The sequence below is a fragment of the Anarhichas minor genome, unplaced genomic scaffold (genome assembly GCF_050575085.1).
Source record: "Anarhichas minor isolate MPS153535 unplaced genomic scaffold, ASM5057508v1 ptg000053l, whole genome shotgun sequence".
NCBI classification, from domain to species: Eukaryota; Metazoa; Chordata; class Actinopteri; order Perciformes; family Anarhichadidae; genus Anarhichas; species Anarhichas minor.
The window spans coordinates 856,994-871,291 of NW_027466499.1; the positions used below are offsets into that span (position 1 = coordinate 856,994).

The 14,298-nt window shown below is 40.5% G+C and overlaps 3 protein-coding genes across 3 annotated transcripts; 1 reads left to right on the top strand and 2 right to left on the bottom strand.

Annotated features, from left to right (window-relative positions):
• Positions 1–1,188: 1,188 nt before the first annotated feature.
• psmb4 (proteasome 20S subunit beta 4) lies at positions 1,189–5,942 on the bottom strand. Its single transcript, XM_076075592.1, has 8 exons — positions 5,785–5,942; positions 4,927–5,053; positions 4,034–4,113; positions 3,781–3,927; positions 3,347–3,428; positions 2,340–2,456; positions 2,132–2,220; positions 1,189–1,316 (listed from the first exon to the last, which is right to left on the bottom strand). Exons 1-8 carry the CDS (start codon positions 5,907–5,909, stop codon positions 1,304–1,306), a joined length of 780 nt encoding a protein of 259 aa, XP_075931707.1. The 5' UTR covers positions 5,910–5,942; the 3' UTR covers positions 1,189–1,303.
• On the top strand, positions 5,689–8,590 carry LOC142931602 (saxitoxin and tetrodotoxin-binding protein 1-like). The gene is made up of 5 exons (XM_076075601.1): positions 5,689–6,560; positions 7,035–7,180; positions 7,262–7,341; positions 7,433–7,556; positions 8,454–8,590. The coding sequence occupies exons 1-4, from the start codon at positions 6,426–6,428 to the stop codon at positions 7,489–7,491; spliced, it is 420 nt and encodes a 139-aa protein (XP_075931716.1). The 5' UTR covers positions 5,689–6,425; the 3' UTR covers positions 7,492–7,556; positions 8,454–8,590.
• A 1,762-nt stretch (positions 8,591–10,352) lies between these two features.
• Positions 10,353–13,491, bottom strand: LOC142931614 (uncharacterized). Its single transcript, XM_076075611.1, has 6 exons — positions 13,372–13,491; positions 13,004–13,149; positions 12,561–12,625; positions 10,690–10,854; positions 10,488–10,592; positions 10,353–10,396 (listed from the first exon to the last, which is right to left on the bottom strand). The coding sequence occupies exons 1-6, from the start codon at positions 13,489–13,491 to the stop codon at positions 10,353–10,355; spliced, it is 645 nt and encodes a 214-aa protein (XP_075931726.1).
• Positions 13,492–14,298: the final 807 nt, after the last annotated feature.

Here is a 14,298-nt window from a genome sequence, read left to right on the forward strand (position 1 = left end):
ACACACACTGACCCAGCTCAACAAGTTACTGCCGAAACTAACTGGCTAGCAGACAACACATTAGCTAAACCGAGGTAGCAACACTTTAGCACGTCGGTTGGGTTGAATGCGAACAGATTGAACAACTTAAAAAGCACGTAGAGACCCGATAATACTACGTCTCGCGGTGGAGTAAAGTCATATTAGTTTGTCTTCAACATTTTGCCGGGTTTTGCTGCTAGCTAGCTACGAGGATCACTGCTAACCGGCTAACTAGCCTAGCTGGTTTGCTAGCAGGTAGCGTTAGCTAGCAAACACCCATTAAAACGTCTTTTTACACGCTGTTTGTAATTTCTAAATATTTTCCGATAACAGTTTATTTATTCTGGTAGTAATGTATGATCGATTCGGTGAGTCGCATTTGAGTATTTATTTTTAAAAAGAAAAAGAAAGTACCTGAGCCAAGATACAGCAAAAATCCCCTTTCAGATTTTTTTGTGATTGGCCGACTTTGTTATGTCTGCCTGACTACAAAGCCAACGTCTATTCTGATTGGTCGACGGTCACTAATCTACTCGGATACCAAAAGCGGGGGGGATTCCGTTCGTCGAGCGGAATTATTTTTCTGACAGGGTTTATTCTGATTGGACGCGTTTACCTGGTCTGCCCAGTTACAAAACAGATGAATTTATTTCTTGAAATCTGCATAGCAACAGCCGCCTGTTCAGACAGTGAAAGCGAAAATAACATTTAATAAATACTATTAAACGTGTATTTATGTTGATTATACTATTATTACAGTCTAGGAGTACAGACACTTTCAGAGGATATAACTATACATAGCCTATATGTATACAAAAACAATTTATTAAATATATAAGTTGTTATTAATTATCCACTTTATAGGGTGAAATTAAACAGCTTTTTACAGGGAAACATTTTTATTGTGGACTGCAGTTAAATACCAACAAAAATAATAATTTGACTATATGTTAATTATAAAAACATGTATCCAGTTATGAGACACGATCAGCCTGTAAAAAACCTTGACATTATCCACAGGATGTAGTTAATATATAATATAGTGCGACATCATTAAATGGGCAGAAATGTTAACGTTTTATTTTGGAAAAAGGGACTTTTTAATTTACAGCTTAAGGTTTTCAAGAGTTGACGACATTCATCTGTATAAAAACAAATAAAACTACATTTTTGGATTCACCACATTTATTTTCCATTATACAAAAGTTACAATGAACATCAGAAAAAGATTAAACTGAGAATGATAAGTTGTTTGAAAGACTTCGTCAGTCGCCGCTCGTCTTCATTCAAACCCGCTGTAGAGAAACAAACCAAGAAAAGTTCATTATAATTACGTCTATGAGCTGCTATATGAACGTCATATATATATATATATATATATATATATATATATATATATATATATATATATATATATATATATATATATATATATATATATATATATATATATATATATATATATATATATATATATATATATATATATATATATATATATATATATATATATATATATATATATATATATATATATATATATATATATATATATATATATACTGCTGAACAAGTGCCGTAAAGGCTGAAAAAGCTGCGCTGGTTAAAATAGAAGCGCTCTGTCAAAATAAAATTGATTTCAGGTCCTGGGTCCGGATACAACGGCGTCTGGATCCGGATCCGGACCGCGTTCCGCCAATTGGCGACCCCTGGTCTACAATGAACATTTATTTAAACCAGATGTTGAATCAGAAAACAAATCAAATATAAAGCTTGAGTTTAATCTGTGATCTGTCTTCACTGTTTACATGTTGAACAAAATCTCATCAGTCCGATCGGCTGCAGCGTCCAATCACATGACTGATGAACAATGAGGGGGCGTGTCGGCCGTTAAAACACTTCCTGGAAGTCTGTTCTCGTGGGTCCTCGCTCATGGCTCCTCAGAGATCCCTCCTCCCTCCTCAGAGCAGAAATAAGAGCTTTGGGACGGCCGTCAATATGGCGGCGCAGAACAACTTCCGGTTCGAGTGAGGAAATGACAAATAGGAGACTTGGGCTGTACCCATGTGACCATGTGACCCTACCTGACCACGAGAACATGTGACCTCACCTGACCATGTGAGCGATGTCCCAGTTAGTCTCAGAGGACAGAGGACCAACGATCTCCACACCCCCCTCTGTTACTATGGCGATCTCATGCTGAAAATAGAAACACATCATTAATAAAACAAACACTGACTGTAGGTCAGTGACTCACTCTGTTAGTAGAGTTTAACTACACCATGAAGATAACAGCTGACTGTAGATCAGTGACTCACTCTGTTGTAGGACCGAGCGTCTCTGTAGTAGAGGACTTTGAGGCAGCGCTCCACCAAATCACGAGCTTCCTGCTGAGAGATCTCTGCTTTGTTCTCCACCACCTCCCTCATCAGAGGCTACAGAGAGAGAGAGAGAGACAGACAGAGGGAGAGAGAGCGACAGACAGAGGGAGAGAGAGAGAGGGAGACAGAGGGAGAGAGAGAGAGAGGGAGAGAGAGAGGGAGACAGAGGGAGAGAGAGAGAGAGAGAGAGAGACAGAGCCAGAGAGAGCGACAGACAGAGGGAGAGAGAGCGACAGACAGCGACAGAGAGAAGAGAGAGAGAGACAGCGACAGACAGAGAGAGAGAGACATAGAAAATAAGCAAGATTAGATGTTTTTTGTATAATTAATATTCTATATTTAAATGTAATAATATTTAAATTAATTTAGATAAGGAGAAATTTGGTTCTTGCAGCAGCAAAAAAACAGAAATAATTACAGATAGAGAAATTCAAGTGAATAAATTTAGTGTTTATTAGTGTTTACACACACACACGCACGTGCACACACGCACGTGCGTGTGTATACACGTGTGTACACGCACGTGTATATATATATATATATATACATATACACATATGTATATATACTGTACATATGCTGGTCATATAATTAGAATATCATCAAAAAGTTGATTTGTTTCACTAATTCCATTCCATTCTAATTTTCTGAGATACTGAATTTGGGATTTTCCTTAGTTGTCAGTTATAATCATCAAAATTAAAAGAAATAAACCTTTGAAATATATCAGTCTGTGTGTAATGAATGAATATAATAGACAAGTTTCACTTTTTGAATGGAATTAGTGACAACAATCAACTTTTTGATATTCTACTAATTATATGACCAGCACCTGTATATCCCAGCCCTAAGTTGAACCGATATTCAGTCTATAACTCCGGTATTTGGATCCAGCCGCTCAGATCATCTTCATTAATCTTTGCGTGAACAGATCACGGACTCACCTGAGCCAGGTATGCTCCGAAGCCCGTGGCCACTGTGGGCGCCTCATAGGCCACGCCCAGTTTGTCCACGTAACCTAGGAAACTAGAGGGAGGCGAGAAGGCACGCTGTTAAAGGAGCTCATTAACATAATCTGTTTTTATACAATAGAAATAAACTTTAACCTTTAAGTTAAGAGATGAATGTAATTATTTAATTTCATTATTATTTCATATTATTGTTACTGATGTTTTGTTTATAATTTGTTATTTTGTATCTGCGTGTTAAAATATTAAATGAGAAAATAAACTTTATTTCAGGACTTCAACCAAACAATGACGTTTGTCATGCTGCGTTCACAACAAACGCTACGTTATAGAGGCTTTACTCATTATTTCACGTCTAGTATACAGTCCTTCCCAATGTAACGAGGATAAACCAAAGAAGAAGAGTGAACCTCTCTCCGTTGTAGAAGCCTCCGATCACCACCGTGTTCCACAGAGGGTTCATCTTGCTGCGTCGGTTGTACATGACTCTGGTCAGCCAGGAGTGGACCGCTTTAGGACTGTAGCTGTGACCGTCGCCCAGCAGCTCCTCATCAATGCTGCCGGAGACACAAAGAAGATCATCATCATCATCATCATCATCGAGAGAGACAGGATCATCAGCACAGAGCAGCAGGCCGGTAGGTCATGGTTCTGTCAGCTTACACCATCTGCTCAATGATGTGCTTGAGATGCTGGTAGTCGGCGTAATCTCCTGAAGCTCCCAGGATGGTGTTGTCGTTCACCTGAAGGCAGAAACAAAAACTTATTCTAGATTCATCATCATTATTGATTTATTTCACTCATAAATGTTGAGGAATAAACTTTGACACTCGAGGTTGAAAATCCGTTGATCGTGTTTCGTTCACGTCTTAATGCTGTTCTGATATTCTTAAACCGAAGAACTTGGACAAAGTCACAGAGAAAAACTGGTCTGGCTGTGGGACCCACCATCACCCCTTAATGACAAGCCGCGACCCAAACGTTCAGCTTCTCAGATGTCTTTAATGTAAAGATGGAGCAGTCTGAACCTGAGCTGAACATGTCCTCTGCAGTCGTAGTACTAGGGAGCTCTCTAGTGCAGAGAACTTGTTCCCGTCAGTTCCCCTCCCACACGTTTCACGTAAACCAGTAAAACTGCTTTGTTTACGTGTCCGTAGATTCGTCTATTTGTAATGCAGAAGGACCACTTGTCTAAGTTCGATCTGTGGTCTGTTGTTGTCATCCGACATGTCTTCAGTTCAATACTCATACTGTCATATGACAGAGGTATAGTCTTCAGTTCATCCTCTGCTGATATTAGAATTACAAGGTATTAACGCCAAATATTGTTAAGGAGTGTGACTACAGGCACTCCGCTGCATAAATAATCACCTTCAAAATAAAAGCACAGGATTTTTTTATTTATTTTTGCCAGGCAAAGGCCCTGACCCACTGAGAACAGGTCCGCGACCCACCAGTTGAGAATCACTGCTCTAAACGACCCCAGACAGTACTTATATACACATATATACACACACACACATATGTACGTGTTGCTACAGCTGAGGTTGCATCACCTTCATGAGGCGCGAGATGTTCCTGAAGCGAGCCAGAGAGCCGTAGGAGCCCAACATGTCCGCCGCGATCATGACGCCGCCGGTGAACTTCACGCCGAGCACCGACGTCCCGGTGACCATGGGGTTCCTGCAGGGAGAGCCGGGTCAAAGCATTATTAGTTATAATATATACACGCATAATAATAATAATAATATTATATATATATATACACACACACACACAAATAATAATATATATATATAAAATACATGAATAATATTAACATATATAAAATAGGTCTGGAAACTGAAGTAAAGCTTAAAAAATATATCAATATGTGGATATAGATATACATACATATCCACATTATATATAATAATTGTAAATATAGTTACATTTTCAAACCTTTCATTTAAATTTAGGACCAATTTTATGTATTTAATATATTGTTTATGTTTATTTTTCAATATGTATGTACTTACATGTATTTTCTTGATTGTTATTATTATTATAAGTTTAATATAAATAATGTTTTATTACTCAGACATTCTAATAACCCGTTTGTTTAAATTAATGTAAATCTGAACGTTAGCTGTCGGTGGCTAGCTCACAAAGCTAACAGTTAGTCAGCAGAACAGGAAGAAGGAACAAACTAAGATATTTAAAGCTATAAAAGGATTATACTTTATTCTTTACGTTAATCACACGAGACCAAAAGCATCTCTACCGAGCCGTAAACACGTTTAAACGGACGTAAACGTGACAGTTAGCTTAGCAACAGTTAGCTCTCGTTGCTCCATGATGATACAGCACTGCGACGGAGCGAGAACCGAAACCGAGTCGGAGGAGGTTCGGTTCTGTCGGACCGGATCACTCACAGCGTGTGTTTGACCGGCCCGCATGATGTCCCCGGTCCGCTGCTGCTGCCGCCGGGGAAAGAGTAGAACTGTCCGGGCTTCGGTCCGTTCTCCCAGAAACTCAACTTCAAGCCGCTCGACTCCATGTTGAAAATAATAACTGCAGGAAGTGACGACACAGCGTCTTCTTGTTCCGGTGAACCGCGTTGACGTCACGGAGCGGCGCTTTATCGCCGCCTGCTGCTGACATGAATCATGGATATTATTTTATTGTTAACTCCTCCTGTGTCTGGATGTAAAATAACAGTTTGATCGTACACAATCAATCAATCTAACTTTATTCAGACTCAGGGTCCATATAAGACAAATACATAAAATTACACCCAAGAACAATAAAAGTACGGAGGCCGATGAGTGCTTACAAAGACACAGCTATATACTGTATATTGCAACGTCTTCAGGCAGTACCAGCCACACTGTATAGTTTACACTTTAATAGCACAAAGAGAAGATGAACAGAGGGACTCAAAGGTTTCAATAACACAGAGTTAGATAATACGCTGAGCAGACACACACTTTGGACCGGTTATGGGTCCCGGTGCCCCGTTATAAGCCGACCCACCGCTGCTCCTGACAGATCACACAGCAGGTGCATTTGATTCATGTCTCAGAGCAGGATGAATTCAGTAAAGAGAGCGGTGCTGCTGCTGCTGGTGGCCGCCATCGGCACCAACGCGGCCCTGGGCCCCGAGGACTGTCACAGTCTGAAGAAGCTGACCACATTGGACCTGCACAAGGTGAGTCTGGATCTGGTCTGGAGCCTGAGACCAGACAGATAATAAAATATGTCAGGTTCTTTCAACTTTATACAACTGGTGTGTGTCCAAACTACGACCCGAGGGCCAACTGGCTTTGAACTGCTTTGAATTTAAAAGATAGAAACTTGAATATGTCTCCAGCATTTCTCTCTCTCAATATTTGACCTTTTCTGCTCAGTTTGTTACAGTTCAATATTTGACAGATATCCTAATATTTTAAATGGCCCTTGAGTCATGAACAGAAACAATATTTCTGCCTGTTTACAGATTTAAACTCCATAACATTTAAAGTGGTTCATGAACTGATCACAATCACCTTTATTTGCCAAGTCAATATGAGCGTGGGCACATACGAACAATTTGACTTGTTATGTAAACAATGAATGAAAAAAACCACATGTCCTCAGTGTCCTCAGTGTCCTCAGTCTGACTCTGTCCCCCTTCTTCCTGCAGGTCTACGGGGACTGGGTCCTGGTCTGGTCTGTAGGTGACCATCAGGAGGCCTGGGACCTGCTGCCGAACATCTCCAGCTCCCACGTGGAGTTCAGACTGCACCAGGACAACACCACGGTCCTGTTCAAAGAGAGGAACTTGTTCATGTGAGAGCCTGACGTCCTCCAGAGAGACGTAGCTTTGTTGTGTCTTCATGTCTTCTGACTGGTTTGTGTCTTTTTTTTCAGGGACAAGTCGTGTATTCACTACTTCATGAACTTCACGGTTGCTGACGGTGGAAACCACACGATGGACATCACCGCCGCAAGTGAGTCACATCTTCTTGTTACTATTGTTGTTGTTGTTGTTGTTGCTGTTGTTACTGACATGTGTTGTTTGTGTTGTTTGTGTTGTGTTAGCGGTGGAGAACGACAGCGTCATCAGTGACTTGAACGAATCGATAGACAGACGTCTATGAGAGCTGCCCCGAGTGTCTGATGATGGTCTACCATTTCCCAGTGGGCCGATACATGCTGAACTACAGTAAACACACACACACACACTCACAAACACACACTCACAAACACACACTCACAAACACACACACACACACACACACGCACACTCACAAACACACACTCACAAACACACACTCACACTCACACACACACACACACACACACACAAACACACACTCACACACACACACTCACACTCACACACACACACACACACTCACAAACACACACTCACACTCACACACACACACACACACACAAACACACACTCACAAACACACACTCACACTCACTCACACACTCACACACTCACACACACACTCACACTCACTCACACACTCACACACTCACAAACACACACACACACACACACACACACTCACACAGTCACACACACACACACACACACACACACACACACACACACTCACACAGTCACACACACACACACACACACACACACTCACACACACACTCACACACACACACACACACTCACACACACACACTCACACACTCACTCACACACACACACACTCACACACACACTCACACTCACTCACACACTCACACACTCACAAACACACAAACACACACACTCACACTCACTCACACACTCACACACTCACAAACACACACACACACACACTCACAAACACACACTCACTCACACACACACTCACACTCACTCACACACTCACACACTCACTCACACACTCACACTCACTCACACACTCACACTCACTCACACACTCACAAACACAAACACACAAACACTGGGATTCCCTCACGACAAACCCTTCAGCTACGACGGAGCTGCAGGTCAGCTCTGCTCCCACAAGTACCACGACTACATCAAAAAGTACATCACAACTACTTCCTCACAGATCAATGAAACGTCCGTCCTCTTGTCTTCTCACAGATTTTTGTCACAAGAAATCCTCTCCAGAGGTGGACGTCGCTGCGACTGAAGCCCCGGTTCCTTCCTGAGTGAAGACGTGGGACAGAACCCAACATGTCAGATGTGTCGTCAACCAATAAAATAACAACTCAAACCTGCATCAGTGTGTGTGTGTGTGTGTGTGTGTGTGTGGGTGTGTGTGTGTTTTCAACTTCACTTCACAATGTCGATTGTTGCTTTGGACTTTGAAACTCAACACTTTTCATGCCAACTGGGTTCAGGTCACTTTATTTGAACTTTATTTGTAGTCAGAGGTCGATTTAGTTTGAAAGACGAGGTATCTGTCGTCACAAGCAACACAGACAATAGACAAAATAAAATCCAAGATGCAGCACTTTGGAGTAGTTTCTCAGTGTGTTATTAGTACTTTTACTGAAGTACACGGTCTGAATACTTCACTACACTGTCCGTTAACGTAAAATAAATACCGCCATCTAAAAATACTCCAGTACAAGTACATGTCCTGAAGTCCACTTCTTGTCGGCTTAACGACTCTGTAAATGTCATCTTGGTTTGGTAGCACACAGTGGGGGGCCGTGCGTTCATACCTGGGCCTTCACTGCTGTCCTGCAGCTGAAACACTGTGTAAGAATGAAGCTCAACACCTATAAATACACTAACTGCAGAGTCCAGATACATGAATACGCTGAGACTGCGTCTCCTCTCTGCTCTGACTGCAGACTGCTGTGCGAGTGGCCTGTGAGTGCTTTGGGGCGGCTCACAGCAGCTCCCGCTGCTCGTTCACAGCAGCAACTGCAGAACGAAACACCAGAAACGTCCAGCCGTGTTCTCCTGAGGGAGAATCTCTTTTTGTTTTCTTCTTAATGAATGCCTGAGAGGTTTGTATTTACGAGTACATTGTTTGCATCTTGCAATAAATATTGATATGTTCTTGATCACTTTGTGTTTTGTCTATTTGGCCTTTCAATGTCATTAATAAATGCTTTATAAGGCATGAATAGTCCTCACTGTAGATGAGGTCACACAAAACACTTTACTAATGATGAGTAACTACCTAATTAATCATGAAATGCAGTATTAATACGTGTTGATAAAGCATATATTAACCTAGTCCCTAACCATTAGTGCATATCTAAATCATATATATAAATGGATGAATAATGTACATCTAAATATGTTATTAATCCTTTACTAACACTTTATAAATGATCATATTAATCATCTACAACTCAATAATTGGTTTGTCATATATATAATGCATCATTTACAAATGGTGAATCCATCATTTATAAAGTATGAAAACACAATCATGAAACGCATAATAGACGAGCTTATTTATGAAGAATAAAACATTTATAACTGTTGTTATGAACTGCATACTAATGAGTGTTAATGTAGGAACAAAGCTTTATAAATGATGAAGTGTTTACTCATAACTAATGCTTCATAGTGTGTAGGTATTATAACGTGTTACCAGGGTTGGTAGTCTTTGTTTAGTATTGTTATTGGATTTCCAATAATAATAATAATATATACATTTGCGATCATATTTGTCCCATGTTGAAAAGAATATGAAACTTGACTAATCTGCCTTTAAGTTACATTGTGAACAGATGACAATCACAGGGTGAGCTGCATGTGAACCATCGACGGCCCTGATCAGCTGCATTATCTGTGTCACGGCTGCAGCTCCAACTGCTACAAAACTTCCTGTTGTTAAAATACCTGCATGCACCTGTCTGACCTTTAACCTCACCTCTCTCCCTCCACACCTCCACAGTTTAAGAACCTGTTTGTGTTTCATGAGATTAGGAATAAAAAACAATCGACACGTTGAACGTTTTGAGTCTTTTTGTCTCTTTACTTAGTTTCAGATTGAAACATTCATGAATGTTGTTCTTAGTTTCCGAATATCTGACGCCCCTCGCCTTCAGCACAGAAACCTGCAGAGAGAAAGACAAAGAGATCAGTTCTGTGCGTCATCACACGTCTTCATGTCATGCATTACTCAGACAGCTTTAAAAGGTGAAGCACTGTTCTTGGGGTCGTAGATGAAGTCGGGTTCTTTGGAGAAGCCGAGGCAGCTCGCCTGCCTCTTGAAATGTTCCATGTCAGAGTCCTTCAGGGCCGTTCCATTTCCTGGAGTCAAAACATCAAAACAGGGTCAATGTTTCAGATATGAAATGTGTTTTATATATATTTATACATATTTTCTCTCAGGCTTGTTCCTTCCTACCCATCAGATAAAGAGCACGGAGGTTGAGCTCCTTCACTGTAGTCTTTCTGTTGAGTTTTAGCAAGCTTAGCATTCTGTCCACGTTTCTGAGGGTGTTTTGACAGCTGAAGACAAGAAAGCCGTCAAAGCCGGGTAGAATTTGGAACGCCGAGGTGCTGTTCAAGTCTGACAACAGAAACAAAATCCGAAAAATCAGTGATTATAAAAGATGAAATAGTCTAAAGCCATGCTACGTACTTATGCACGGTGGTGGTCGAGCTAAAATGCTACACGCTCTCAATGATGAAACTAAGATGCTAATGTTTATCAGGTTGACCATCTTAGCATGGCATGTTAGCAGAGATGGGCAGTATTTCTATTACTTGTATTTGAAATACGTATTTCAATTACTTTTGAGTATTTTGTAATTTGTATTTGATAGGGCCGATAAAAATCGAACGTAATTTGTAACAAAATACTTTAGAGTGGAGTCATTTTGTATTTAAAATACTCAAAATACTTTCTCCACAAATCAAAAAACACTTCACGAGTTCAGTCTTCAGATCTTCAAGTTCAACAGATTGTCTGTTAAGGTAAATATTGTATCTGAGTGTGACAGATGTCAACTAGCTTGATGTATAATTGATGTCTGGGTCTGGCTACATAGCCTATTGTATAAACATGGTGATGGTTATAATATCAAGCTAGCGATCGATGCTAACATGCTAATGACGCTAGCATGCTGTCTAGGCTAGTGCATAGCCAGTGTTTAGCAAGTTAACTTATCAGTGGAGTAGCTAGCTATAGGAAGAGGGAGATTGAGAGCTTGTATGTTCATGATAACCTTATCAAGAGACGTCTGACCATCTAATCTTGCACAGTATTACAAGTTATGCTGTATCTTCTCAATGTGAATGTCATAATGCCATATCAATTACTGGCAGATAATATAGTTCACAGTTAGCCAGGCTATGACAGTAGATGTCCATTTGTTAAAAAAAAACTAAAAAACATTAAATATCCAATTTATTTTATTTAAAAGGCATATTATGAAAGTATTCTTAGTTTTATTATTTCATACATTCTACAGTTGGCCAGGTGGACAACATGCCTCAGCAAGATGATGTTCAAGAAGGACCATCAACAAGCACAGATGTGCTTAGTTACACTGACATTCTGTGACTGTTCTTCCTTTTAGTGGGCTTCACCCGAACTTTGTGTACATTATATATAATTATATTATATAGCCCAAACCTGAATGCTCTGCTATACCAAATTGTGAGAAAACGGAAAATCCAGAAAAAAGTATTTCCTATATTTTAAATACAAAATACATGTATTGTATTTTCTGGCACCAGTATTTTGTATTTTATTTTGATACATTTATTTGAGGGGTATTTTGTATCAAAATACATTTTGATATTGGTATTTTTGCCCATCTCTGCATGTTAGCATGCTAACATTAGCTAATCAGCAAACACAAAGTACAGCTGAGGCTGATGGGAATGTCATTAGTTCTGCAGGAATTTTGTCATTCAACAAAGTATAATGTTGACCTGATGATGGCGCTGGAGGAAAAAGTCCAACTTGGGCTCATAAAAATAGTGAGAAGACCACGACGTCTTCGCAGCGAGTTCTGTCATGGTGGCAGTTAAAACTATAGACAACAAAACAACTTAGCTAGGTTGAGGAAGAACCTCACAAATGTAACAACATAATAACTCAACGCTTCATGAAACTGTGGTCTCGAATACCGGTCTTGTGGTTGAAATCCTGAGTTTGTTTGTTTGTTTGCAGCTTGTAATCAGTCAGAAACATGATCTCTGGACTGTCTGACTAACAGAACGAACACAACAAAGATGTAGAACCTCCAGTATCGTGTTGTAACTTACATATCATTGATCCAGTGTTGCCGTCAATGGTTGTGTTGACCTTTGCGGACACGCAGCTTCCGTTTCTGAGACAAGAGACATGAGGAAGAGGTGGGTTCATACTCTAACAGCTGTTTTATAACTTCTCATCGACGTCAGCTTAAAGAGTTAAGATTCCTCCCACTGCTGAAGACTGAGTCATCTGCTTGAATGCTAGTAAGTAAGTGTACATTGAGTTAGAATTGTTTTGTCAAACTACTCCTGAGGTCAAGATGTCATTACTTCACTATTACTAAAAGTATTGCTCCTGAACTTTTTATTGTGTCCTTCAATGGATAGAACATAATAAAGTGCCCTCATTTCAATGCTAGAAATGTTAAACATATATTTTGATTAATCCATCATTTACAGAACGTATTACGCTGTGTATTTATACGTTTGATGTTTAATTGTTAACGACTCACATCTTGTTCTCCTGAGAAAAAATAACTGTATTGCTGCTGGATGGTGACGGGGTGATATTCAACCACATGCTCTGGGTCATCCTCAGGATGTCGTTATATATTTCATTATCAGTGTAACCCATGATCAAGTTCAGCCTGCCGTACATCTGCACACAAACAGGAAGTCAGTTAGAGACAGCAGACACAAACATCATTCAAGAATGGAAATTGGGCCGAATATTGGACCTCTCAAGAGAAATGTATCCTCAGCTCTGACTCAAATGTAACACTAACGCTAAAGGCACAAGCTGAGGAAGACTTCCCCAAATAGCTGAATTCTGCTTCAAAGTTAAAGCCTAATAGACAGACACAGTCAGATGAAGGCTTACCATGGCGGGGTCAGCCAGAGACAAAGGTGTGATCAAAGGCTGGCATTCTTCAGGTGTCAGAGCTGAGCTGCTCAGAAACAGCCCCGCTACCAGGAAATGACTGCTGAGCCACAGATTCATGATGCTACAGATGATCAGCTTCAGAGAAACACAGAGATCTAAGATGAAAGCTGCACGTCTTGGAGGTCCAATGACTGCCTCATGCGAGCCGGTCAGCCTTTAAACAAGCTGCTGGTGGCTTCTGTTTTTTTCCAGTATTTACATAAAAGTATTTTTTTCCCCCTCAGAGTTAGGCAAGCAATATTTGCCAGGGTACGCATCTGCAGGTCCAAAGGGGATTTCAGGTCAGGGTGTAGGATTTCACAAGGACATTGCTGGGTTTGTGTATTAGGCTAATCATTTCCTGATTTGTTGAATTGTCTTTGGTCTACATCACTTGCAAACACACTGAGTATGTTACCGGCCTCAAGCCTCAGGGAACCTGGTCCAGTTGAGAGCTGAAGAAAGGAGCGCAGGAAGATACTTCTGTCAACTTGTGTGCAGATTTATTCTAGCAAACGCATGAACAGCACCTGAGTTTCATACCACCCTCACTGCCCATGCTTATAGTGCCACCTGCTGGTCAGATGATGTAGAGGTTTTTGATAAATGTCACGTCAGGGCAAAAAAGGTAGCAGGGGACCCAAATGCAGGTAGACTCAGCAGCAGGACAGAAGGATATGGAACAATTTAATAATAATGAATTTAATAAAGAATAGTCTGAAACAGAAACTTACAAAGGCGAGTCCAAAAGTGAGTAACTAAAAATCTGATAATTTAGGGAAAAAAAGGACGAGGGATTCATACACGGTAGCAGGGAACACAGCACCGAACATACCGGGAAGCATTGCAGAGCAGACGAACCAACACTGAGCCAGAGGAACAGGG